Raw genomic sequence first — 27,449 nt, forward strand, 5'->3', positions numbered from 1 at the left:
GACATTATTATTTGCTTTGATTCAACCAGAACCAATTTCATTAAGCCTTTTCCTCCTGTTTATGCAAGTCACTGCAAGGAGTCTCAGATTCCCACTTCACCCCTCACTCAAACTTCCATAGCCTCTGCACAGCCCATATCTGTCTCTATTCTTTCTCCTTTACAGTGCTTGAAACCTTTTTGCTATGCCCTGTGGAACTATTCATCATTAACCAAATTCCTCTTATTGTCAACCTCTTCCCTGCACATTCTCTTCACCATCTACCCTCTGACTGAAATCTGCCTTTCTGATCACACTGTTTTTCTGTAGGCTTCTCAGTGTTAATTTCTTTGCTCCAGTAGCCGTCATACCACTGGACTAACTGGTAAAACGTGTGTTCTCATTGTTCCTCATTTCCATTTCCAGTCCTTCCTCTCTAAAAAACCTTCAGCTTTGACTTTCATGTAAAAAAAAATTGTATCACCTACTTACTGAGGTCATCTTTCCTCATTTTCTGATGATTTTTAGTTCCTGGTTTATAATTGCTCTCTGTGTTAATTCTTAGTAATATAGCCTTGTAAATGATTCTTCTAACATCTTGGCCTCTTAGTTTCTTGAACTTATTTTCTACAGTGATCTTTTTTTCCCGTCCTATGTCAGCCATACCTTCCTGTGGTCTTGTCATTTAATTAAAACAATTCTTAAATACTAATTTCAAGCTTCCATTTTCTGCTAATCGTGTCTCGTCTTTCTAGCCCACTTCCTTTAGTATCCTAACCCTAACAATCCTTCAGCCTTATTCAGGCCTCCAATCCATTGTTTCTACCATCTTTTCATGATCATTACCTCTTTCATGTCCTCTCTTTCTTCCTTAGAGTGGGCAATATCCCATGGTCATTCATTGTAATCACTTTCTTGCATGTAGCCTCAAGTCTTGCTTCATGGATCTTGCTTGACAAAAATCCGTACCTTGGATAAATACAACTCTGTCTATTCTGTGCCTCAGAGCTAAATGTGACTAGAGACAAACAAAATCATGCTGATTGGTGTATCTTTAAATTCACGACCATAATCTTTAGAGAGCCCCCTAATGTTGCTAGGCAGTGATAGCATATTTACCTGGTTTATCCACACTCTCCTAAATGGCCATTTTACACTTATCTTTTCCTCAGACCTTTAAAACACCTCTCCCGTATTCTCACCCTCAGCTGATGACTTCATTTCCTATTTTGTTTCACTGATTAAATGAAGGCAATCACAAGAGAATTTCCACAAGCTTCCAACTTGGTCTCTGTTTACTTACCTGCATCTTATACACATACTCTTCTTTTTCTCCTGTTACTCTAGATGGCATGCCCAATCTCCTATCTAACACCAAACCTCCATGTTTGCTTCAGATTACATTCTATATTCCCTCTGGCCTAAATCAAGGACTTCCTTCACTTTAATTCTTCCCTGCATCATCAGTTTTTCCCTCTAGTAGAGTGTTACCATTAACATTCAAACGTGATGTTATTTCTTCCATTTTTCTCTTGATCCCACCTCCCCTTCCAGCAATCACTCCATTTCTCTAGTCCCTTTGATAACAAAACTTCCCCCAAAGAGTTGTCTACATTTGTTGTCTCTAATTCCTTTCCTCCCGTTTCTCTTGAGCCCAGTCTAAGTAGGGATCTGCTAGTGGACTTGCTAATGTCACTCATGACCACATTACTAAATTCAGTGTCATGGCTTTTAAGTGTCATCTGTGTGCACTGTCAATTTTATATCTCTAATTTATATTTCTACCCTAGACCTGTTCCCTGAATTCCAGATGGATATATCTGACTGCTTTCTTGTCTTCTCCACTTGAATGTTTAATACACATTTCAAACTTACATGCCTAGAGGTCTTCATTTGCAGTCTTTCCATTTCAGTTGACAGCAACTTTATCCTTCCATTTGTTGTCTAAAAGCTTTAGGATCATTATTGACTCATATCCAGTCTGTCACGAAATCCTTTTGGTGTGATCTTCAGAATATATCCAGAATTCACCTATTTTGCATCACTTCTATTACCATCACACTGACATAAGCCATTATCATCCTTGTCTTAGTATGTCTTAGTATATTTTATTACTCTCCTCTGTGCTTCTGCCCTCCTTTGTCAACCTTTTCCCATCCATTTTCAACACAGCTGAGAAAGAGATCCTTTATAATATGAATCCGATAATGTCACTCCAATAGCTTCTGATCTCATTCAGAGAAAAAGTCAAAGCCCTTACATTAGCTTAAATGTCTCAACACATTCCCTCTCACCTATCTCCTGGCATCACTGTTAACCTCTCTGACCTGTTTCCTATCAGAACTCGTTTGGCTTCAGCTGCATTGGACTCCTTGTTGTTCAGTAAGCATTTTGCACTGGCTATTGCCTTTGCCAGCCATATTCTTTTTCTATATATGTTCATGGTTTCTTTCCTCACCACTTTCAAGTTTTTGCTCAAATGTCACATTGGCCAAGTGAGAACCACCCTGATAACCAAGTTTAAATTATGTAATTCCCCAGCCTCATATTCTTCACCCTCCCTTTTCTGCTTTATGTTTAGTCACGAAAACTATCACTTCTAGTAGTCAACTATATAGGTTACTTTGTTTATTCCTACTAAAATGTAAGCTCCTGAAGATCAGGGGTTTTAGACTATCATGTTCACTGCTATATCTTCAGTGTTTAGAATACTCCTGGCACAGAATTGGTGGCTCAATAAATATCTGTTGAGTAAGTATTTTTGTCCTGGGTTATGATGTAAAGATGTAAAATGTGTTTCTTAATGTTTCTTGCTGTCCAAAAAATTTTGAATTAGCGGGTATTTACCATCAAGTTGGGAGTTTGAAAGGTATGTAGGAGTTCTCTGGCAAATAAATTTGGTGAAATTTTGTGTGGTTATCAAGATAGTAGGTCAGAGGTAGCCCAAGAGTAGTTTATTCACCCCAGACAAAGTGCTTTAACAAAAATATTATCTGGCCTAACAGTTAAGTGACCTAGGTAACACTTACAAGAGACCTCATCCAAGTCATTTCACCTATTAGGCTGCAGCTCCTCATCTATAAAGTCTTTAGGTTGAGGTACTCTCTATAATCTTTTCTAGGTCTAATGATCTCTGAACACCTACATCGCTAATTTTTGCTATAATGATCCTGAATGAAGTGGATATTAGTTGCAAGGATATGCTTCTTCAATGAAGAAATTAATGATGCTCAACTGTGTTCTTATATATTTGTATCGTTTCATGAGCTAAAGAATTTGTATTTTATTTTAATATTCATATTTATGCTAACTTACGATATTTATGAGAGAGAGATTTTTTGCGATTCAGTAGTTCTTCTGTATTATCCTATTTAGGAAATTGTCAAAAGATGCAAAGTCAAACTACAATAGTGATAATTTTCTAAGAATTATAGGAAAAGATTAAAAATACACAATCAATAGTTATTTTATATTTGTTTTTATTTTTTGTTTTTCAGACGGTCTTAAAATCACTACACTTGCCAAAAAACAACAGTCTTTATGTTCTTACACCAGATTTGCCACCACCTTCATCATCTAGTCATGCTGGGTAAGGTGTTTACTTTTCCTGGGAATCTGAAACAAAAAGTTTGATTGTTAAGTTGTTTTACTGTATATAACTATCAAATCAAATCAAAATCTTGTTGAAGCTCTAACTTAACAACAGCTATTAACTATATAAAGTTTCAAACTATTTGGTTTGGGTAGTTTATTTGTTTGATTTTAGTGATGGAATCTTTTTACAAAGAAAAGCTTTAGCAAAACTCTGTTATGTAAAAAAGAGTCAAAAATGGCACTTCTCTGAATGGGAAGAACTGGAGTTGGAGGGAAGAGATTGAGTAACTGGAACTCCAGTGTCTCCCATGGCTAAAGAAGCAAAGCTTTGAGGAAGGTTCTTGGGCTTTGCAGAATACAGCTTGAGAAACACTGATATAAAATTTTTATTAAGATTTTCTCTCTATTTGGAATAGAGGGTCTCATTCTTTTTTCAGTATTCACAGTGAAACTCAGTACATTTATAGAATGATCAGATGATTTTGATGTTTAATTGTATGTTACATTATTGCCTGATGAAGCAACCTGATCTAAAGTGAATGATTAAGGTAGTGATAGAGTAATAATTTTTATGAGTACAGTATCCTTCTAGAACTATGTTTAAGTTGTTCTTAGATTTTCACCATTTTTTGCACATTTTCTCTTTTTATTTAATGCAACTTGGTGTTCCTAAACTTTGAATATTGTCCAATTTTTCCCCACCGCCTACCAAATGCCTTTATTATTAATGTAGTAGAAGGAAAAAAGTCCTGTTTTTCTTTGGTACCCTACCCATAGAACACCTCTGGCCACCAGATGTGTGGGTCCCCCCCACCACCACCACCATGAGGCAGTTCTTCATTTCCAGCTGGATGTTCTACAATTAACTAAATTCTGATACCATCTACCTGGAGATAGCATTAGATCTCACAGGTTCAGGGCTCAGTCCCACAAGACTGCCCCTATATCAGACCCAGTTGTAAGTCTGTGTTGTCACCTGTGCTTCTGACCAAGTGGCTATAGATTGGAGGTTCCCACCACTCCCTTCTGAGTTCGGTAATTTGTGAGAGAATGGCTCACAGAACTCAGAAAAATGCTCTACTTGCTATTAGCAATTTATTATAAAGCATATTTTAAAGGATATAAATGAACAGCCAGCTGAAGAGATACATAGGATAAGATCTGGAAGGGTCTTGAGCACAGGAGTGCCTGTAATGTTTGGGGTGTGCCACCCTCCCAGGACACGAATGCATTCTTGTTTACCAACTTGGAAGCTCTCCAAAGCTCTTCAGCTAGGATTTTTTATGGAGGCTCACCACAGAGGTATGATTAATTGAGTCATTGGCTATTAGTAATTAACCCAACCTCCAGCTCCTCTCTCCTTCCTGGAGGCGGAGGTGCAGGCTAAAAGTCCAGTCCTCTAATCATGAGCTTGGCTCCCCTGGCAACCAGCTTCTCTCTAGAGGGGTTTTCCAAACATCATCTGTTTAGCAAACCCAGGTGTGGTTGAAAGTGGCTCATTATGAATAACAAAAGAGACCTCTCTTTTTTCACCTTTATCACTCTTATCACTTAAAAAATTCCAAAGATTTTAGGAGCTCTAAGTGGGGAAGAAAACCAAATGTATATTTCTTATATATCATACCATCACAGGTGGATAGTAGCAAAAAGAAAATTAAATTTCACTTTACCAAAGTAGAAATCACTGAACTGAAAAAAGTTAAATCTAATATAATTGTATCTGATAGTCTGTTAAAGGTTTGTTTTAGGCTAAGAATTTAAAGATTTCTTGGGTTGCTCTTTATCTTCTGTGTTCATATCATATATTAATGGGAAGTTGTATTTGCATGCTACTACAAACAGCCAACAGTACTTGTAGTCCTCGTGTTTATAGTAATGTTGATATAAATACCAGATGAGATTATAGGTATGGGTTCTGTATCTAGTCATGGAGGATATTATTTTTTAAGTTAGTTAACAGAGTGTAATCACTGTCATCCAATATATAATCCACATAATTACAAGTAGGTAAGAGACATCATTTGTTATAATCTATTGCTTTCCAGTAACATGATTAAATGGGTTTATCAAAATGTCTTCCTGGGCTAATGGAAATGTTCTTCATTGCCCTGTGGCTGACCTTAGTTTGATTGCCACTTCCTCAGTCCCTAGGCAGGCAGGGGCCTACAGTGCTTCTGAAATACAGTGTTTATTGGAGAATGAGTACTTTATATAGCACTAAAGTAATCTTCCCTAGTTGGCTTTATGGATTTTTAGCAAGTTACAGTAATGCTTTTTCCTGTGTTGGAACAACAAGAAAGACATAAAAATTCAAAGCCAAATAAAAGACGCAAAGCACAGTCTATCTGGCTAGTGAGAGGAGGGGTATTAGAGCTTTCCTGCTTGAAAGCTGGAAAAAGTTATAAAGGGCACATTTGATGAAAAAGTTATATTAGGGCACATTTTATTAAAATCTAACTAAAACGTCAAGGTGTGTTTCTTTTAGGTACCTGTTAATATATCTTTCTATAAAACTAGAGATTATTTTTCTTTTTTTGTGTGTGATGTATATCTTAAATTCTGATTTCATGAGAGACAATTTAAAAAAGCAAAATCCATACAGAATTTTATAAGCTAATGGTAATAATTATTTTTAATTTCTGATTTTCATTTTGTATTTATCAAATAAAAATAATTTTTGACAACTATGTAATAGAGTCCAAAAGTAATTTAGTATTAAGTTATAAAGTACATCATATTATCAAATATGGGAGACATAAAATTTCTCTGCACTAAACTCCATAATGAATCAAATTGATTTGTTTTTGCAAAATTTTGTTATAATTGGTGGATTCATACAAATCTTATTGTGATTTGCAACCTAATTTATAATCTAAAAAAGAGAAAATAAAAGGTAATTCTGATTATTCGTGTTATATTTGAGAATTGGCAAATGAATAGAAGAGATCTGAAATTGGTAGAGAAAAATAGGAAAGATTCTTCTAACACCTTGGCCTCTTAGTTTCTTGAACTTATTTTCTACAGTGATCTTTTTTCCCGTCCTACGTCAGCCATATCTTCCTGTGGTCTTGTTATTTAATTAAAACAATTCTTAAATACTAATTTCAAGCTTCCATTTTCTGCTAATCGTCTCTCGTCTTTCTAGCCCACTTCTTTAGTATCCTAACCCTAACAATCCTTCAGCCTTATTCAGGCCTCCAATCCATTGTTTCTACCATCTTTTCATGATCATTACCTCTTTCATGTCCTCTCTTTCTTCCTTAGAGTGGGCAATATCCCATGGTCATTCATTGTAATCACTTTCTTGCATGTAGCCTCAAGTCTTGCTTCATGGATCTTGCTTGACAAAAATCCGTACCTTGGATAAATACAACTCTGTCTATTCTGTGCCTCAGAGCTAAATGTGACTAGAGACAAACAAAATCATGCTGATTGGTGTATCTTTAAATTCACGACCATAATCTTTAGAGAGCCCCCTAATGTTGCTAGGCAGTGATAGCATATTTACCTGGTTTATCCACACTCTCCTAAATGGCCATTTTACACTTATCTTTTCCTCAGACCTTTAAAACACCTCTCCCGTATTCTCACCCTCAGCTGATGACTTCATTTCCTATTTTGTTTCACTGATTAAATGAAGGCAATCACAAGAGAATTTCCACAAGCTTCCAACTTGGTCTCTGTTTACTTACCTGCATCTTATACACATACTCTTCTTTTTCTCCTGTTACTCTAGATGGCATGCCCAATCTCCTATCTAACACCAAACCTCCATGTTTGCTTCAGATTACATTCTATATTCCCTCTGGCCTAAATCAAGGACTTCCTTCACTTTAATTCTTCCCTGCATCATCAGTTTTTCCCTCTAGTAGAGTGTTACCATTAACATTCAAACGTGATGTTATTTCTTCCATTTTTCTCTTGATCCCACCTCCCCTTCCAGCAATCACTCCATTTCTCTAGTCCCTTTGATAACAAAACTTCCCCCAAAGAGTTGTCTACATTTGTTGTCTCTAATTCCTTTCCTCCCGTTTCTCTTGAGCCCAGTCTAAGTAGGGACCTGCTAGTGGACTTGCTAATGTCACTCATGACCACATTACTAAATTCAGTGTCATGGCTTTTAAGTGTCATCTGTGTGCACTGTCAATTTTATATCTCTAATTTATATTTCTACCCTAGACCTGTTCCCTGAATTGTCTTCTCTTCACCTGAGATTTGGGATTTTTTTTAAAGGTGTATTTTATTTAGGTGGTTGGTTTGATATTTAATTGGTTTTATTCTTTTATTTCTCTGACACAAGTCAGTGGATGTTGGAAGACTGAGGGGAACTGCATAATAAACTGCCTGTTAATTGCAGTGCAGAACTATGGCGAGGTCCTGTTGCTGGATTCCATCATTCCAATTCCAATGCAATGGCAAATAATAGGTTCTTTCTTTATAGAGTATCAGTCTTCTCTCAATGGACTAGACAACACTGGTATTATAGTATCACTCCTAAACAAAATTTATTATGACCAAATCGGAAAAGTAATATGATTATAATCTATCTCGTCATATAAAATTATAGATAACAAGACCTGGAGAGAAAAATCCTGGATTACACTCCCAGCTTGGTTAGGGTCTTAGAGTTTTCATGTATAAAATAGGAAGCATTGATTTTAGTTGCCAGGGTGGTTGTAAAAATTCATTAAGCAGGAGAGGTACATTATATGTGAAATCACAAATTACAAAGCATGATTATTACAATTATTTATGCTAGTAAATACCAATAGTAATCTATTTCATTCAACTCTCACTTGATTTTTATAACAACTCTACAAGATTACAGGCTGATTTTGATATCTCTAATTTATAAATTAGGAAATTGAGGTGTTTAGAAGTGTTTTGTGGATTGTTCAAGGTCATCAGTGAATACTTCTGATACTGAAATCTCCATCTGACCCTCCATAGCTTCCAGTTTCTTGACACAAATATATAAAGCTTTATTCCAAAGATGCCTTCTTTTTTGGAAGCTGTTCTCTATAATGAGATTTTTTAAAAAATATCTTGTAATTGTCATTATATACTTGTTGAAGGGTATTTATATACATTATTTCACTTACTGTAGTTCTCAAGAATATTAATGAAATTTTGGTGTGTGAATGAACTTTTAGTTACCGTACACTATTAATCATTTAGTAAAATGTAGATATAAAATAACATGCTTTTAAATTGTTTACTGACAATATTATTCTCAAGGTTTGGTGAGAGCTATATCTTAAACCACGTCTTATAAAATTTTTTTTTCTTAACTTGATTTTACTGCCACTAGGGGGTGCCTGTTAATTGAGTCTTATTTTGTATTTACATTTTTTTTTTAAAGCTAAGAGCAGTAAAATTACCATATAAGTGTCTGTAACTGAATTATATTTAGAATTATTTTAAAGTAAGTAATATTTTTCAGAAAACAGAATTTCAGGCTTTTTGAGAATTTAAGAGCAAACTCTTTAATTGTAATCTTTATAACAGTTGAAATGCATTTAAAAACTTTTTAAATCAGATTTCACTAATTAATTCAAAGGTGATGCAGTACCCCTATGGCACAACTTCAGGTTATACTGTAAATCATGGTAAAATCAGAAGGGATGGGGACTGTTAATTATACCTGTTTCATATTATTATAGGAAAAATTCAGTCTGTCAAAGATTTATTGATTACCTACTAGATGAAAACAAGCTCTGTCCTGTGGGAGCTTATAACCTATTCATTAAGGTATATATAAGCTTATATATATATATATTTATTTATTTAATTTATTTATTTATTTATTTTTGGCTGTGTCGGGTCTTCGTTCCTTTCTCTAGTTGCAGTGAGCAGGGGCTACTCTTCGTTGTGGTGTGCAGGCTTCTCATTGCGGTGGCTTCTCTTGTTGTGGAGCACAGGCTCTAAGCACGCAGGCTCAGTAGTTGTGGCTCATGGGCTTAGTTGCTCCATGGCATGTGGGATCTTCCTGGGCCAGGGTTTGAACCCATGTCCCCTGCATTGGCAGGCGGATTCTTAACCACTGTGCCACCAGGGAAGTCCCCTTAATTCATCTCTTTAAAGAAAATTTCCAACACTGTTTTGGTGTCCTGTGTGCCACTCAGGTTGGTTCATCCAGTAATCACCTCTTTTCTTCATCTGCTCTAAAAGTTGGTGTTCCCCAGAATTCTGTTTTCAGCAATCCCTCTTACTGTACATTCTCCCTGATGTCTCCTCTCAATAGTTCAATTTCCAAAAACATATATAGATGACAAGTCTCTATTTATAAACACCTGTTTCCTACTTGCCAGTGGAGCTTTTCACTGGTGTGTGTCCCATATGTAATTCAGTCACATGTCTAGAACTGAGACAATCCAGAAAAATATGTACTACTTACTGCCTATATTTTTTGTCTCAAATGTACAATGCTACAAAATGTTGCAGTGTATTCCAAGTAGGATGATAATTATTTAAAAGGTCATCAGTTTGGTTTATAAGTAATTAATGAATTTATTAAGATTATTTTTGGTAGGAAGATGAGAATAAGAACCAGGTTGTAGTAGATTTTAATGGATAAGTGAGAAATGAGGGATTAGAGTTACTGTTATTTTCAGAAAATTCAACTCTGAAGGGAGAGAGAAGTTGAGGGAGGAGTAGGGTCAAGAGACTGAAGAATTATTAGAATTATGAGGAGGAAGAGACAGCAAATAGGAAAAATTTGAAAAAGTGAAACCAAAAAGGGTATGGGAGTATCTAAACTTAAGCTGCAATGATAAAATACCATAGACTGGGTGACAAACAATAGACATTTATTTCTCACAGTTCTTGAGGCTGAAAGGCCTAATCAGGGTTCCTGTGAGATTTAGTTTCTAGTGAGAGCTCTCTTCCTGGCTTGCAGACAGCTGCCTTCTTACTGTGTCCTCATATGGGGGGATGGGGGTAGGGGGGAAGGAGGGAGGGAAAGGAAGTAGGGGAAGGGAAGTAGAGGAGGCAGGGAGCAAGCAAGTACTGGAGTCCTCTTGTCTCTCTTCCTCTTCTTATAAAGACACCAATCCTATTGGATTAGGGCCCCACCCTTATGACTTCATTTAATCTTAATTACTTCCTAAAGACTGTTTACAGATACAGCCATATTGGGGGTTAGGGCTTCAATATAAGATTTCTAGGGTTGGGGCATGCAGTTCAGTCTATAGCAGGGAGGCAGGGTAGAGTCCAGGGGTTAAGTGTTGAAGTTACCTGGCAGGTTTAGAGATAGTAGAAAAGGCAGAAGAATAGAAGATTGGAGCAAGTGAAGAACATTTCTGGATTCTGGATTTCAGTGCTGTTAAGTAATAGTTGTTGAAAAGTTTAAATTATAGATAATACTGCAGTAGAAGATAGGTAATAGTTACAAGAATAAGGATATGAAGTTAAAGTATTTGGTAAGTGATAGTGACACAACAGTTATCATTTATGAAGACAGGCTTTTTGCCAAGCCCTTTATATGTATATTATCTGATTAAATCCTCACAATAAATCATAGATAGGTGTTCTTTGTCACATTTTGCAGATGGGTAAACTGAATTAGAGGTAGTGGTTAGGTGATGGCAGAGAGAGGGTAGTTATTGAGAGCTTGTTTAGGTTCTTGTTTGAAGAAAGCTACAGCTACTGATTAAATTAGTCTGTATTAGAAAAGTATAAACCTAGGTATAAATGTTATAACTTAAGGGGATAAACACTAAAGAAAAATTCTTTTTTCTTTTCTAGAAGAAAAAAGAATAGTCAGCTATATGTTGTTTATCAGAGAAATATCTCTTAAAGAAATGACACAGAAAAGAGAAAATAAAGGGTATAAGAAATGATATTTAAGCCAAATATTAATTTTATAATGTAGTGTGGCAATATTAATATCACATAAAATTGAATTTAAGGCAAATAATATTGAGGGACAGTTTACTAAGAAGATATGACAATTGTAAACTTGTGTGCACAAATCAGCAAAAATTGACAAAATTACAAGGGGAAATAGTTCAACCACAATTATATACAAATGTCTTATGGAAACTAATGAATTAAGCAATAAGTCTTTGCAGGCTGTTTATTATTTGAATAACCAAATTAAGCACATATAGAATACTTATGAAAATTGACCACATATTAGAACACAAAGCTAGTATCAAAGAATCACTATCATGCTGACCCATTCTCTGGCCATTATGCAATAAAATTAGAAGTGAAGTAATAATAAAAAGGTATCTCTGAGATTCTCCATACATTTGGATACTACAAATAATTTACTTCACAATAATTTATGGGTAAAAATGAGATCATGATAGCAACCACTAGTTGTTCAGAAGTGAACATAAATAAGAGTGCTATATATTAAAACTTTAAATATAGCAAAAGTGGTACTTAGAGGGAAATTTGTAATATTAAGTCCACTAATTAGAAGGTAAGAAAGATAGAAAACAATTGCATTGTATGTTCAACTTAAGAAAATAGAGAAATAACAATAGAGTAAGTCTGAAGAAAATAGAAGGAAAGAAAGATTTAAAAGCAGTAATTAATGATAGAAGTAATCAACAAGTAATAACTGCTTGAAAAACCAAGCCAAGAAAAAACGAGGGTAAGCACAAAAATATTAGGTGTGAAAAAGGGGACTTAACTACAGATTCAAAAGAGATTATTTGATTAATAAAATAATTATTAAGTAAGTTAATACAAAACAAATAAGAAATTAATAAATTAAATTGTTTTAAAACAAAAATGTGTGTGAATAGTAATAAAATAAGCATATCTTTATGGCTTATTAAAATCTGAAATTTAGTTGAAATGGAAAATTTTGCATAAACTATCAAGTACTAAAATGAATACAAGAAATAGGTAACCTGAAAAAATGATAGCCATCAAAGAAATTGAATTTATAGTCAAAAATTTCACATGCCACTTCTTCACCCTCCCCCACCCCAGAGGATTTCCATAAAGAAATTTTACACAAACTCTTCCCAGTGAGACTGCTACCTATCTTATTTTATAATGTTCATGTAGGGCTTCCCTGGTGGCACAGTGGTTGAGAATCTGCCTGCTAATGTTGGGGACACGGGTTTGAGCCCTGGTCTGGGAAGATCCCACATGCCGCGGAGCATCTAGGCCCGTGAGCCACAACTACTGAGCCTGCACGTCTGGAGCCTGTGCTCCGCAATAAGAGAGGCCGTGATAGTGAGAGGCCCGCACGCCACAATGAAGAGTGGCCCCCGCTTGCCACAACTAGAGAAAGCCCTCGCACAGAAACGAAGACCCAATGCAGCCAAAAATAAATAAATTAATAAATTAAAAAGAAAAGTTAATGTTCATGTAATCTTGTTACCAAAATTAGAAAAAGATAATGTAAGAAAAAATTGTGTGTAAATCTCACTTATAACCATAGATAATAAAAATGAGTAGGTAAACTTTTCTTTGCCTTCTCTCAGCCTTACCATTTAATGACCTCTTCTTTCCCCTGTCCTTATTCCACTACTTCAAATGGCACCTCTCCCAGCATTCAAATGGTCTAAGATGTAAATGAACCAAAAACCATAACTTGATTATGTCTCTCCCCTGCTCAAACCCCTCCATTTGCGTTTTTACACTTAGAATAAAATCCAGGTTCCTTACTAAGGTATATAAAGGACTTATATAATCTTGTTCCTGACTCTCTCTAACTTCATCTTTTATCATTCTCATCTCTGGCTTGTATCTTGCCAGCCACACTGGCCTCCCTGCTCTTCTTTAAACATTCTAAGTGTGCTTCAACTTCAGGACATTTGCACTTTGCTATTCCCCTGCCTTAAATGATCTACCACTTATCAACTTGACTTACTCCTTTACTTTATTCAGGCCTCTACTCAAATGTTACATCCTCAGATAGGCTTTCCTTGATTCCCCTGGCTAAAAAAGCCCCTCTGTTATACATTCTCCCTTTATCTTACATTATGACAACAATGCATTATATTAGTAATATTAGTAATATATTCATATTTGTTGTCTGTGTCCCTCATCACAATGTAAAGCTGTAAGAAATCAGCAGCTTTCTTTTTTGTTCACTGTTGTATCCTCAACAGCTAAAAGAGGGCCTGAAATATAGTAGGTACTTAGAACTATTTGTGGAATGAATACTGTGAAGTGCTACATGCCTAAGGATGTTTGCCTCCTAAGAGAGACCAAAGGTAAGAAGTAAAGTTCTAATGGAGGGATATCAAGCATCATGCAGAACAGATATAAGATACTTGGGGAGCCGAAGATCTTACAAGTGTCCCATAAATGTAATGAACTAGGCAATCTCCACTTCTTGACCTGAGTTTAGTCTTTTTGTCCAGTGTTCCTTTTCATTTTTCTCATCAAAGTATGGAGTAATGGAAGGAGCTCTGGCTTTATAGTGAGACACTGTTTATCCTATAACTGTCCTACACTGGTTTTGTGGCCTCAGGCAACATCTTTCTTCTCTGAGTCTTAGTTTCCCTAGTATTATTTCTTATATGGCTGTCCTCTCTCCAACCAGATCCCAAGCTGTAAAGAGCAAGAGCATTCTTACTGAGCATCTCCCTCAGTTCACGAGAGTGCCATCTATATAGAGGCCCTTAATAAACATTTGTTGTAATGAATATGAAAAGTTTCATGACAAATTGAGGGATTTAATTTTTTATCCATGCATGTGTAGTCTCTCCATTGGCTGTTTTGCTATTTGTCAAACTCATCATAAAGTGTTTTTCAGATAAATGGAGAGTCCATCTCATTTATTCATGCAGGATGTCAGTTATTCACTCATTTACTAGATATAGATTGAGTACCGTCTTAAAATGTGTTAGGTCCTTGTTCTAGGTGTTAGGGATAAAATGAGAAACGAGACAACAAAGTACCTGCTTTCATGGAGTTTACAATATAATATGTGTAGACATGGTAGGGTGGAGGGACAGGCAACAAACTACAAATAAACCAGAAAAATTATCAGATGATAACAAGTGCTTTGCAGAAAACTGAAATAGAATGATATGATAAGAAGTAATTGGGTGACTACTGTAAGTTGTAAGGTCAGGAAAGTGGTACTGTTTCAACTGAGACATGAATGATTGAGGAACCATTAAAGTGAAGAGCAGAATGAATAGTATTCTAGGCAAGGGAAATAACTAGTGCCAAAGCCCTCAGGCCATGTATAAATATAAATGGAGAAGGTTTAGTATTTCTGGATTTGGTATTACTAATGATCACCTTGCTAGAAAAGGACTGAATGGGTGTCTTGGTAATAAGACAGTCTTCAACTTGCTTTGGTCTTATTCTAATAAGTGCTAAAAATGTCCAGCTCCATTTTAATTATATAGATTGTCTTCATTTTTATGGCAGGGTGACAGAAAATAAGGTATCCCTTATGTGTAACTGTCCCTTTTACAAGTAGTAATTGAGTCTTGCTTTTGAACTTTGACCTTTTTATACTGGGAGGATGGTTCCCATTAATATTTTGTTGAGTTCTGTGAGGGTATTGTTGAGCTCTGGTCATGCAGTCTAGCATATGGTCCTCTTGTATGGCTTCTGAGTTGTGAAGTTGCTTTTAATTCTGACTTTGAATTAGTTGCTATTTGTGCAAGCATTAGTAAATTCAGTAAATTCAATTAGTAAATTCAATTAGTAAATTCTAATTGGGACTCCTGTGATAGTTAAGTAAACCACTGGTGTTACAATATATGGCCTTTTTTTGTCCTTGGAAAACCGTTGGTGGGAAAGCAGGTGACAGTAGCCTTGAGTTAGGTGAGAGTAGGGTATTATATTTTCTGATGGATACTGTGGAAGGAAATTGAGGAGTAGTGAGTCAAGATATCTGAGTCCTAGCCCCATCTGAGTTCTAGCCCCAGCTCTCCTACAGAATCACTGTTTAACTTAGGGCAGGTCACTCCTCTCTGCTCCGGGCCTCAGATGTTACCAGAAAATAAAGAGGCTCCATGACTGGAAAAAGAAACTGCTTTAGTTGCCAGACAAGCACCAAATGGATCATGTGGCTTAGACTTGAGTCCTAAGTGAGGTCTTTTACCTTTCAGTCCAGATCTAAATCTTAGGACCCACATGCTCAAGTGACCTATAAAAAGAGTTATGACTGGGTCTTCAGAGCCTTAAGGACTGATGCAATAGACCTGCCTCACCAACTTGGTCACAGCAGGAAACATAGCTTAGAGAGCTCATGGCAAACCTTATCCAGGGGTGTTTACCACAGAGGATAAAAAGTGGAAAGGAATTTAGTGCACTAGGGCATAGGAAATGGAAGAGGAAGCTGCTGGTCTCATCCCCTGCCTTCTGTGAAACCTAACCTACTACAAGGTGACCTTGTGAATAATTATAATAGTCTCTTCTTTTCTCTGGAGGAGGCAGGTTTAGAATGGGGAGAAAATGCTACAAGTGTTAAAACACTTCCTTGTGAGGAGAAGCAGCATGGGCAGAAATAGTGTTCACCCTGTAAGCAGAGGCAAAAGCTTGAAGAAAAGCAAATGAAACATTGTTCTCATGATCCTTGAGGTCTCTTCTAACCTTCTACGTCGGATATGCACTTCACTAAATCCATTAAGCCTGGTATAATTAAGGGAAAAACTGAACTATTCCTCTTCTATCTCTGCTTCTTATAACTAGCTGTGGTAATAGGTATCCAGCTGTGCTTCTAGCCTCGGTCTTAGCTAAGAGGTGACACCCTCTGGGTGGTATGTGTACTGATACTCATACAAACAGTTTATTTTTTTCTTTTTTTTTTTTTTTTCCATCTCTCCCACCCTGTACTGAGGCCATTCAGGATACTTGTTCACCCCCCATTATCCCAACTAAAAAGATAACTGAACAGTATCATGGAACTATTGTGGGGTTCACTTACTACAAGGACATTCTAAGGATGCTTTCAGATAGCTCTCATCCTACTTCTGTTTCCTCAGCACCTCACAATCTCTGCACAGATGTTAATCCTTATAATATTTTTTACTTTTTATTAGCCTGTATCCTGCTATTTCAATTTTTGGTGTTCTCCCTTAATGCAAGAGTCATATCCATCAGAGCTCTGACTTAGAAGATAGCTCTAGAGTATCATCTTTGGAAGGATTTAAAGCAATCATCTAATCTAGTCCCATTTTATGACTAGGGGAACTGAGGTACAGAAAGGGGAAACTTTACATATGCAAGTAAATGTTCTGAAAGGATTGGTTAATTTTTTCTTCCAAAATGCTTTACAAAACAACTTCTTTTTTGTTTGTTTTCACAAAGGATATTCATCTGTGAAAATGTTTAACCAGTGTTGTATGTAGTTGATAACAATTCGCTGTATCATTCTTAAAGTAACTCTTAATTTCTTAAGAATAAATTAATATAATCAGTGTTTCAAGTACATTATGGTGATTACTGTTCAACTTTAATTCTTATGAGCATTATTATTAGATTTTGTAAAAGTGAAATTAGGAAGTATTGGATTGGTAAGTGTTTCTTAATAAGGGGCTACTTGAAAAGTGGCTTATATTAAGAAGAGGACATTTCCCTATAGTTATGCATTCTGGATGAAAGAAACTTGTCCCCAATTAAAGCATTGGTGGAGATCACAAGACATCTAATTGGATTGATGTAGCAAACCCATTTATATAGTTTACTGCCTATTGATAGGTCAGTGAGTACTGAGATTAGCTTGTTAACATCACACTTCGAAAAAGAACTGCAGGTATTCTCTATGGTTGATTTCATGGACAGTCGGAAACTTGGTCACTAATTCATGAATGAAACAAAAACCATTGTATCTGTAAATTTTTTTTCTTTCTTCGTGGTTTGTCTAGATGAATAGAATTATGTTTTGACAGTTTTGCTATGAACTACTTGATGGATCACAATATATCACTATCACCGCTAATTACCAAATTTTGATTAATTTTATATACTTTGGTTAGTACATGTAGCTGAATCCAGTATATCTCTATATTGATAAACAGTAATTATAGACATAAGGACACCTGAACTTTGAAATCTTCATGAAAATGTTGTTAAGAATTATGTGAAACCGAATGTTTGTTTATCTAGACATATTTAATTGCTAGCAAAGAAAGCAATTAAAAGTAGCTGCAGAGTAAGAGGCCAACCTTTGTTAAACGTGGTTTTAAGATTGTTACAGAACTTGTGGTGATGATAGCATGGTGTCTTGGAGGATGTTAACAACTGTAGCAGAGTGTTAATTAAGAATGATGTAATCTGCAGCTCAGAATTATTAGTATCATATGTTAGTTTAGCTGGACAGGAGCAAAACCTAATTTCAGTTATGATGAGGGCTCAAGTTATATTTGTAGTGGAAAGATTAACATTTTATTTTTGTGCTGTTCCTGAGACAATTTAAAAATCCTGAATGAAATACAGTCAAATGTAAACATCAAGTCCTTAGCTCATTTACATATGTGCCAGATTTTCAAACTGATTGCTGTTTGAACCTAATCTGTCATTGCTGGCTGCATTAGCTACTACAAACATTACATTTACATATTGATTTCTTATTTTGTTTTAGTGTAAATAATCCATAATTATAGTAAATTTGGTCTTTTGTTGACAAGAGCTCATATGACTCTGTAAGTTTAGAATGGAAATTTAAATTGCCATGTGTCATGCTTTTTAATTTAAAAGCTTGATATATCTGAAAGGATAAAAAGATCATTGTAGATAATAAAATATTCCCAAAGAGACAAAGGAGAGAAAATTTTGTAGGGCCTTTTAGAAATATATAAATTGTAAATTATTAATGAAAAATTCAATAGCACATTCTAAGATTATTATTTATATTTTTATAAGAAACAGTCACAATAATTTGAAAAAATTACCTTTTTGGCTTCAATATCAGGTCATATTTAAAAAATAAAATTATTGGAAATGAACCTTCTAAACATGTTATTTTACATTGATATTTGTTTAAAATATCCAGTGCAAGAAAAGAAATAGCATACATACACAGCAGGAATGAAACAGGAGATTTTTTGATCTCTGTATTGATGTTAATATTTTACTCATCTTAACTACATATACAACATTGATTTGAGAAATTTAATTTCATGGACAACAGCCGTATATGTCAGTGGTCATATAGTAGTATTAAGTAGCAATGGCAAAAAATCTATGGTTTCCATTTACGTTGATAAAAAGTGTGTTGTATTTTTGAAGTTAAAAATATGGGACCCATTTAATTGCCAAAATAGTGGTTATCCAATTGTTCAGGTACTTTTTATGACTTATAATTTTTTGGTGGAGATATAATTTACATATAATAAATGGGTTCTTAAGTATTCCCCAGTTATATGAGTTTTGACAAACACTTATTGTTTTCTACAATGGATTTTAATGAGTGGAATTTTAATTTGGATGTGTATATACCATTTAACAAACAGATAGACATTTAGTAGAAGCCTGTGCAGAATTGATGCTATCTGTTTACTTGAGTGCTGTGAATTCAGAACTCTTAAAAGCCCTTATGTTAATCAGCTCAGGCTGCAATAACAAAATACCCTAGACTGGGTAGCTTAAACAACAGACATTTATTTCTCACAGTTCTTGAGGCTATAAAGTCCAAGATCAAGATGCTGACAGATTTGGTTCCTGGTGAGAGCCCTTTTCCTGGCTTGCAGATAGATGGCTGCCTTCTCACATTGTCCTCACTTGACAGAGGGAGAGCCCAAGCTCTGTTCTCTCTTCTTATAAGAAGAGTAATCCCATCATGGGAGTCCCATCCTCATGACTTCATATAAACATAATCATCTTCCAAAGGCCCTACCTCCAAATACCATCACATTGAGTGTTAGGCTTTCAGCATGTGAATTTGAGGGGATTCACAAACATTCAGTCCATAACAGCCCTGAAACCCAAGTCTGAATGTGTTGTTTTTCCTAGTCTAGTTGCTTAATCTTGATGGATTTATACTTTATAACAATGAATGCTTCCCCTAGAACTGTTACTGTTTTCATAGGAAGGCTCTGATTTAGCCTGGCCAAATCTTCTACCCACTGAAGATTTAAGAGGGAATTCTTGATTCAAGGAATTGCTGAAGAAGAAATCCTTAAAATTGCTGTTATTATCCTTGATACAAGACACCCTGCCTTTTACTGTTCTACCCTATGGGCCTGCTGCTATTTGTCAGGAGGAAGCCATTCCTCTTAATCAGGAATTAATGACAGGTATATAGGTACATGATGATCAAATGATCATTTCACTACCATAATGCAATCTTAAGTTAACCTTGAAAAATCACTGTGTCATACATATTAAAATATGCATGTGCTTTCTGCGTAAGTGGATCACTAAAGTGCTCTCTCAATGTGAAATAAGCAGTCAAGACAGTAAAGGTTGTTATATATATTTTCTTAATGTTGTTGCTTTCATCAGTACTTGACATATGGAGGCCAATAATTTATGGCTTTTTATGTTCTCAGGTATAAAAAAATGTCTGTAACTTCAAGTTTATTTATTGGAGCCTGTGTTAAAATTTGCTGTACACTAATTTTCCCCATACTGTCCTTCCCCCCCCCCTCAAAAAAACTGGATGGCAATATAAAATGTGTTAAACTAAGTCAGTGAATTAAAATGAAGTTGTTACTCACTAGAAGACAGATATTTTACAGATGACTTCTCTGTTCCTGATAAATGCTCATAGTTAAATTGGAATGGAATCCCCTCAGGCATAGGTGGACATTCATTGGCAGAATGAATGTCCAAGACTTGTGGACAGAAAAGAAAGTAGAGAAGGGATGTTCTGCCAAAACTATTTCTAGAATTTTGTTGGTGGCTTAGATATTAATGCTTAGTTATACTACTGAAAATTTTAAGGAGGTAGATTATCTATCTATCTATCTATCTATCTATCTATCTATCTTTTTGTAGTTCCCTCTCACATGCCTCCCACTGTCCCTCCCCCAACTTGAAAATTAAGAAACTGGCTAGGAGAATTATGAGATGGGTATATGTGAAAATGTCTAGCACTTTGCCACTAACTGCTTTTAAATGTTAACATTCACTGTGTTGTGTTTTTTGCAAATAACCACCAGTTCAAAGCTTGGGGACAATGTATATGATTTTCATTACATTTCAAACATTAATTTCAATTTGTATTTGAGGGTACAGCAACGGTAAGTTTTAATGACTGTTGTCTATTTGTGGAAACAACCATCTCGTTGTTGGTAAATACCAATATTCAAACTGAAAGTAAAATCATAATAGAGAATGAAAAATTAAAAACCGGTAAGGAGAGAATAGATGTTCTATTAAAACCATTTCTTGTGTTGAGTTAAAATTCAACTGCTTTTAAAAAATTTCTACATTTGCTTACACCTTTCCTTCTCCCTCTTATTGAAGAGAAAACATGCCATTAAGGGAAACAAAAAAATGTTTTGTATTATTTCTCATCCACCTACTTTGGTAATTACCCTCAGCTATTCTGAAGGTCAAAGTTGAAGGAGCTCAATGAATGACTTTGCATTTTGAAGGTAAAAGAGAGACTGCTTGAAGGTGGATTAACTGTGGCTAACTATCCTAACCAACTATTAGAAGACACTATTGTGGAGAAAATTGCTCCTAGATGCAGCAGCTAAGGGCTCAACATATTCTACTAAGCAGCAGCTAGAATCAATTTCTATAGATAATATTTTAGCAATGAAGTCTTTGAAAATTATGCAAATCACCATAGTAAATTCCTTTATAGCCTTTGCCTCCTCCTTGGTCTAATTTAGGTATTCTTCCTCTGTATTTCCATACCATCTTAGCAAAAGTGGTATTAGAGCTCTTAGCAAAGGTACCATATGTGGGTTGTAGGTTTGCTTGTCTGTGCATTCCTCAATAAACTCAATGAAGGCAGAAGAAATAAGATCTTACTGGGTCCTCTTCCCCAGTATCTGGACGACAAATCATAAGAGTTAGACCTTAGAAGAGTTACTACTACTTATTTTGTGTGTGACATTAAGCAAGTAACTTAACATCAGTTTCCTCATCTGTAACAAGAAAATGATAATAATAAACTTCATAAAGTTGACCCAAAGCCCTTACTTAATGCCTGATGCATAGTAGCACTCATTAAAGGCTAGCCATTATTATTAATGGCTAAGTGAATGAATCAGGCTGGAGTCTGAGATTGCAGATAATAAAAAACATTCTCACAAGGAACATGAATGTGGTATATCAACCCCCAAAAAGATCTGTGTTAAAAAGAACGCTGTGAGCTTGGATAACATTAGGCATAATGTATAGTTATGTTCCATGCATCAGAAATGGTTTTACCTGGAGATTATCATACTAAGTGAAATAAGTCAGAGAAAGACAAATATCATATGATATCGCTTATATGTGGAAGCTAAAAAAGAATGATACAAGTGAACTTATTTACAAAACAGAAACAGACTCACAGACTTAAAGAACAAACTTTTGGTTACCAGGAGGGTGAGGGGGGATAGATTGGGAGTTTGGGATTGACATGTACACACCGCTATATTTAAAATAGATAACCAACAAGGAGGACCTACTGTAACAACCTAAATGGGAAAATTTGAAAAAGAATAGATACATGTCTATGTATAACTGAATCACTTTTCTGTACACCTGAAACTAACAGAACATTGCTAATCAATATACTCCAATATAAAATAAAAAATAAATTAAAAAAAGATTTTACCCTTTATCAACTCCTACAGAGAAATGAAACTAAAACATGAAAAATAACTGCCACAAAACCACCACAGACACTTTAGTTAATGTTTTACTGTCATTGTAAGATTTTATAGTATGGGTACCCCTCAAAAGTATTCTATTTTTAATAATAGACCACCTTAAAACTTACATGTAATAAAAATTCCTACTTGGCTTTGTAAAATTTAATATTCAGAGTTTTATCAGGTAAAGGTTATTTTCTTTTTTCTGAAGAGGAAACAATTTACAGAGTAGTTAAGTGCCTAAAATAAGGCCCTGTATATGGTAGACACAAATAAATAGTATTGAAAGAATTATTATCGTGGGGGTGGGAGACAAAGGTCAAACAACTAAGTAGGGAGTGGAGCAGGAATTCAAATCTGACTCTGTGACTCCCAAGGAGTTTAAAGCCATAAATATTTTTTCTTGCCAAACTTACCCTTCCCCAGGGCTCCTGGGAAATTACAGAACTAGACTAAATTGGTGTTCTTCTAATGTAGTTTGGCAGTCAGTGCTGGTCCTGGCAAACCTTTCTACAAAGTTATTGCACAAGTCTACCAGTCAACATCAAGAAACATATCTAAGGAACTGCATAAAGGAAAGCACTAAAGGTATTAAGCATTTGTATAGATTCATATGTAAAGATAAAGGAGGATCTATCTATGTAATAATCAAGACTTCTGGAATTCTGAGCTCCTTAGCCCAGCATTTGAACCCCCCATAATGTTGGTCTTTAACATTTTTCAAGTTTCCTCTTTCAGAAACCCTTCTTTACATCCCCTTATACTTCTTCCTCATTGCTTTCTCCACCCTTCCCTGTATTCTCCAATCTCATCTCTGCTCAAACTAGTCTATGTCTGAAATCACCTCTATTATATACTTGTCAAATTACAATCCATTCTTTTTTTTTAACATCTTTATTGGAGTATAATTGCTTTAACAATGGTGTGTTAATTTCTGCTTTTTAACAAAGTGAATCAGTTATACATACACATATGTTCCCATATCTCTTCCCTCTTGTGTCTCCCTCCCTCCCACCCTCCCTTACTATCCATTCTTCTTCATAGTACTTCAAAGTACTCTTTTTCTTCTCTACAATCCTCACATCTGTTTTAACTCTCAGAATAGTCTGTCTTGAGGTCAGTGATTATATCTTTGATTCCTGTATTATTACAAATAAGAATCAAATAATTATAGAAAGAATGGATGAATTGTGAACTCCTAGTAGGCAGGGTCTTACTCATCTTTGTATCCCTAAAGCAGCCTAGCCATTTGGGAGATAGGGTGCTGAAGAACGTAGAATCAAATATAGTTTAAAAACTGGCTTCCATCTTTTTATAGCTGCATAACCTTGGGAAATTACTTAACCTTTCTGAACTACAATTTTGTGAGTAAAATGGCACTTCAAAGGTAGGCTTAAAAAATGAGAATTAGTCATTCTTTATATGGAGTTCCAAATATGCAGAACTATTCCTTAAGTGTTTATAGGATTGCCTTGAATCACCTTTTAGTATGCTAAGTGTCAAGGGAAATACAGGTGAATAATAAAGATACTTACTCTCAAAAGGCTTGTAGTCTTGAATTCAGGACTTCCACACGTGCAACAAAGCAAACCATACAAAACACACTATAAATAAATATTAAATAAGGGATATGATACATGAATTCAGAGAAGAGGCAGTCTATAATAATACTAATGGTAGGACATGAGGTAGTCTGAAAGCTGTGCAGTATTTGGGAGGAGAGCCCTGTTTGCCTAGGTGATTTCATTTGGCTACAAAATCTATATACTATCTGTAGTAGTACCCCTATCCATGGGGAATACATTTCAAGACCCGCAGTGGAAGCCTGAAACCACAGAGAGTACCATATTCTACGTATAGTATATTTTTCCCTATACAGGCATACACCCCAGAGATATTGTGGATTCAATTTCAGACCACTGCGATAAAGCAAATTGTAATAAAGTTAGTCACATGAATTTTTGGTTTCCCAGTGCATGTAAACTTATGTTTGCACTATACTGTAGCCCATTAAGTGTTCAACAGCGTTATGTCTAAAAAAAACAATGTACATACCTTAATTAAAAAATAATGCTGTTGGAAAAATGATGCCAATAGTCTTGCTCAGTGCAGGGTTGCCACAAACCTTCAACTTGTAAAAACCACAGTCTGTGAAACGAAATAAAGCAGAGTGCAATATAATGAGGTATGCCTATACATACATACCTATGATAAAGTTTAATTTATAACTTAGGCACAGTAAAAGATGAACAACAATAACTAATAATAGAAAATTTATAACAACGTACTATAGTAAAAATTATGTGAATGCAGACTTTCTCTCTCTCAAAATATCTTATTGTACAAATATGATGCCTTTTCCATCTTAATTAAGCACTTATCATACACTGTAGCCATAACTTTTCCATGTAGCGGTGAGACAGCAAAACTAGCACAGAATTCTTTTTCCTTCACAATTTCATTGGTAGAAGATTCATTCTTACTGTTGATCTTACAATTTATTTTTAACTTTCACCTTTTCACTTAAAGGAAGCACTTTATGGCTCCTCTTTGGCATATCCAAATTGCCAGAATCACTACTCTTGTGCTTTGGGGCTATTATTAAGTAAAATAAGGGTTGCTTGAATACAAGCACTATGATAGTCTATCTGATAACCAAGATAACTGCTAAGTGACTAAGGGGCAGGGTATTCTGGACATAGGGATGATTCATGGCCCAGGTAGGATGGATCAGGAGGGCGTGAGATTTCATCACTGTACTCAGAACAGCCTGCAATTTAAAATTTATGAATTGTTTATTTTTGTAATTTTCCATTTAATGTTTTCAGACTTTGGTTAACTGCAGGTAACTGAAATTGCAGAAACGGAAACTGAAGATAAGGGGGGCGGGGTGGGGGGCCAGGTTCCTGTATGTGCTGTCGATTCTCCTGCTCCGAGCTCTCTTACTTGACCCTCAACTCTTATACACAGCTATACATGATATCTCTTTTTGGATCTCTAATAGGCACCTTAAACTTTGATATATACATAACTTCACTCTCAAACTTTCTACCTAACCTGTTCTTAACCCAGTTTTCCTTGTTAAATGCAATTCCATCTCTCCACTTGCTCCGACCACCTTAGAGTTTTGTTTTTCTCTCACATTCCATCAGTAAGTTGTCTGGCTTCTACCTCTAAAATACATCTGAACCTGACAACTCTTCACTCTCTGCCTCTATAGTTAGCGTAAACCACCATCACTTCTTGCTGGGACTAGCCCTGCCTTGACTCTTTTCGCACTGTAGCCAGAGCAACCAGAATAATGTTGTATAAATGTACATGTAAATCAGATCTTAACCATTTCCCAGTGTAAAACCTTCCAATGGCTTTCCTTTGCAATTACTATAAATACCAAGTCCTTTACCGTGGTCTACAAGGACCTACATGATCAGATTCCTGCTCTCTCTTTCTTATACTAGCCTCAACTTAAATGTCATTTCCTCAGAGATGTCTTCCCCAACTATTATGTTGAAAATAATTTCCTTCCCCCCACCCCTCTGATACCTTTTATAATATTGTTTATTTTCTTCATAGCACTTAGCATTCTCTAAAGTTACTTATTTGTTTACTTGAGTATTGTTTCTTTTACTAGAATATAAGTTTCATGAAAGCAGGGACCATTTTTTTTTTTGTCGTAACTGTGTCCCTAGCAACTGGAACAGTGTCATAAACATAGGTATGTGCTCAATAAATATATGTTAACTGAGTGAATGAACATGCTGCGTTCTTCCATTTATTATTTCCTAGTCTAAAAAGTGCCACCCATCTCCTTTCCCCAAATAAAACAAAAATTTAGTCCCTTCCAATTAATAAACTCTAAGGTCCTACTTATCCTTTATATTTCAATTTATATTTCTATTCTCCTCTGAAGCTTTCCCTTAACCCTTTCCCCCTCTCACTGAGGCAAAGTTAAGCACTTCCTTCTTGGTTTTCATTGTATTTTTTTTGAATTTCTCAGTTGTATCTATCACTTTATACTATGACTGTCTACGTGTCTGTCTACCCTCATTAGATTGTGAAGGTTTTCATGGACAGGAACTGTGTATTATTTGGGTTGGTTTCCTTAGCATCTGGAATAATGCGAGGCATTCAGTTAATGTAGATAAATAAGTGAATCAAAATCAAAATCTTAATTCCCATGGTAGTTTTCCAGAAGGCAGCATTGCTGTGTAAAATACAGATATGAGTAAGACTCTTGCCTTCTGAAAATTTACAGTTTATTCATTATTAAATAAATATTTATCTGCAGTGTGCCAGGCATTATGCTTTAAGTGGTAAGGATCAAACACAAAGGTCCCTGCCTGAAGAAACTCTATTTTAGTGGGGTATTATTTCCCTTGACTTTGATCAATAATATTTCATGCTGTATATAGGTGTTTCCTAGGTATTTTGAATCTGTAATTTACCTGTGAACTCGATGGGTGACACTGGGACACACAGATTAACTGCCTAATTCTAATCTTATGTTGCATTTATATTTATCACATAGTTACATATTGGCAAAGGAGGAGTGATGAAGGCCAGAACCGTATATTTTTTTTGCTTCTAAAGCATAGCATGGAAGAGAGACTAGCACTACACTTGAGACTAGCAATACAGATTGTTCATACATAATGGTGACAGATTTTTATTTTCATTGCCGATGGTGCTTTTTAATATTATAAACAAATAGAACCATGGCCTATTTTTCTTAATTGATGTGGCTAAATTCATTTATTCTTCATGTTTCTGACACATTTCTTACATTTTGGAACTTTGGCACAGAGTTTAATGTTGCTCTGAATTCTCCAGTTTCTGAATTCTCGGTATTTCTGACTTGTAAGTGAAAGCACAATTATTTTGAAGGAATTTCGGTATAGCGATTAAAGTTCTGTAGATTTCCATACTTTCTCAATTTTTACTGAAACTGTATTTGTATACCTATATGACACTCATGAGTATAAACAATAGTTTCAAATTTCTGTTCTTCCAGAACTGCTGTTTCATTTGGAATTGAACCAGAGTTTTTGGGTATACATTTTAGTAGCATATTTGGAATTTAATATAATTGACAAATTTGCTTCTCTTGGAGAAAATACATATGCAGACAGCAGCACATGACTTGTCGAAATTCTTATGTATGCCAAGTATTTATAACTGAAGTTT

The 27,449-nt window shown here is 35.4% G+C and overlaps 1 protein-coding gene across 2 annotated transcripts in view; it reads left to right on the forward strand.

Annotated features, from left to right (window-relative positions):
• FAF1 (Fas associated factor 1) overlaps positions 1–27,449 on the forward strand; it is a 493,047-nt gene that overhangs the window by 231,722 nt on the left and 233,876 nt on the right. For both annotated transcript variants that reach the window (XM_060140108.1, XM_060140109.1), the window contains one exon: positions 3,477–3,568. In XM_060140108.1, coding sequence (XP_059996091.1) covers positions 3,477–3,568 — 92 coding nt within the window. The remainder of the gene's footprint in view (positions 1–3,476; positions 3,569–27,449) is intronic.

Source organism: Lagenorhynchus albirostris, chromosome 2 (assembly GCF_949774975.1).
Source record: "Lagenorhynchus albirostris chromosome 2, mLagAlb1.1, whole genome shotgun sequence".
Classification (NCBI taxonomy): Eukaryota; Metazoa; Chordata; class Mammalia; order Artiodactyla; family Delphinidae; genus Lagenorhynchus; species Lagenorhynchus albirostris.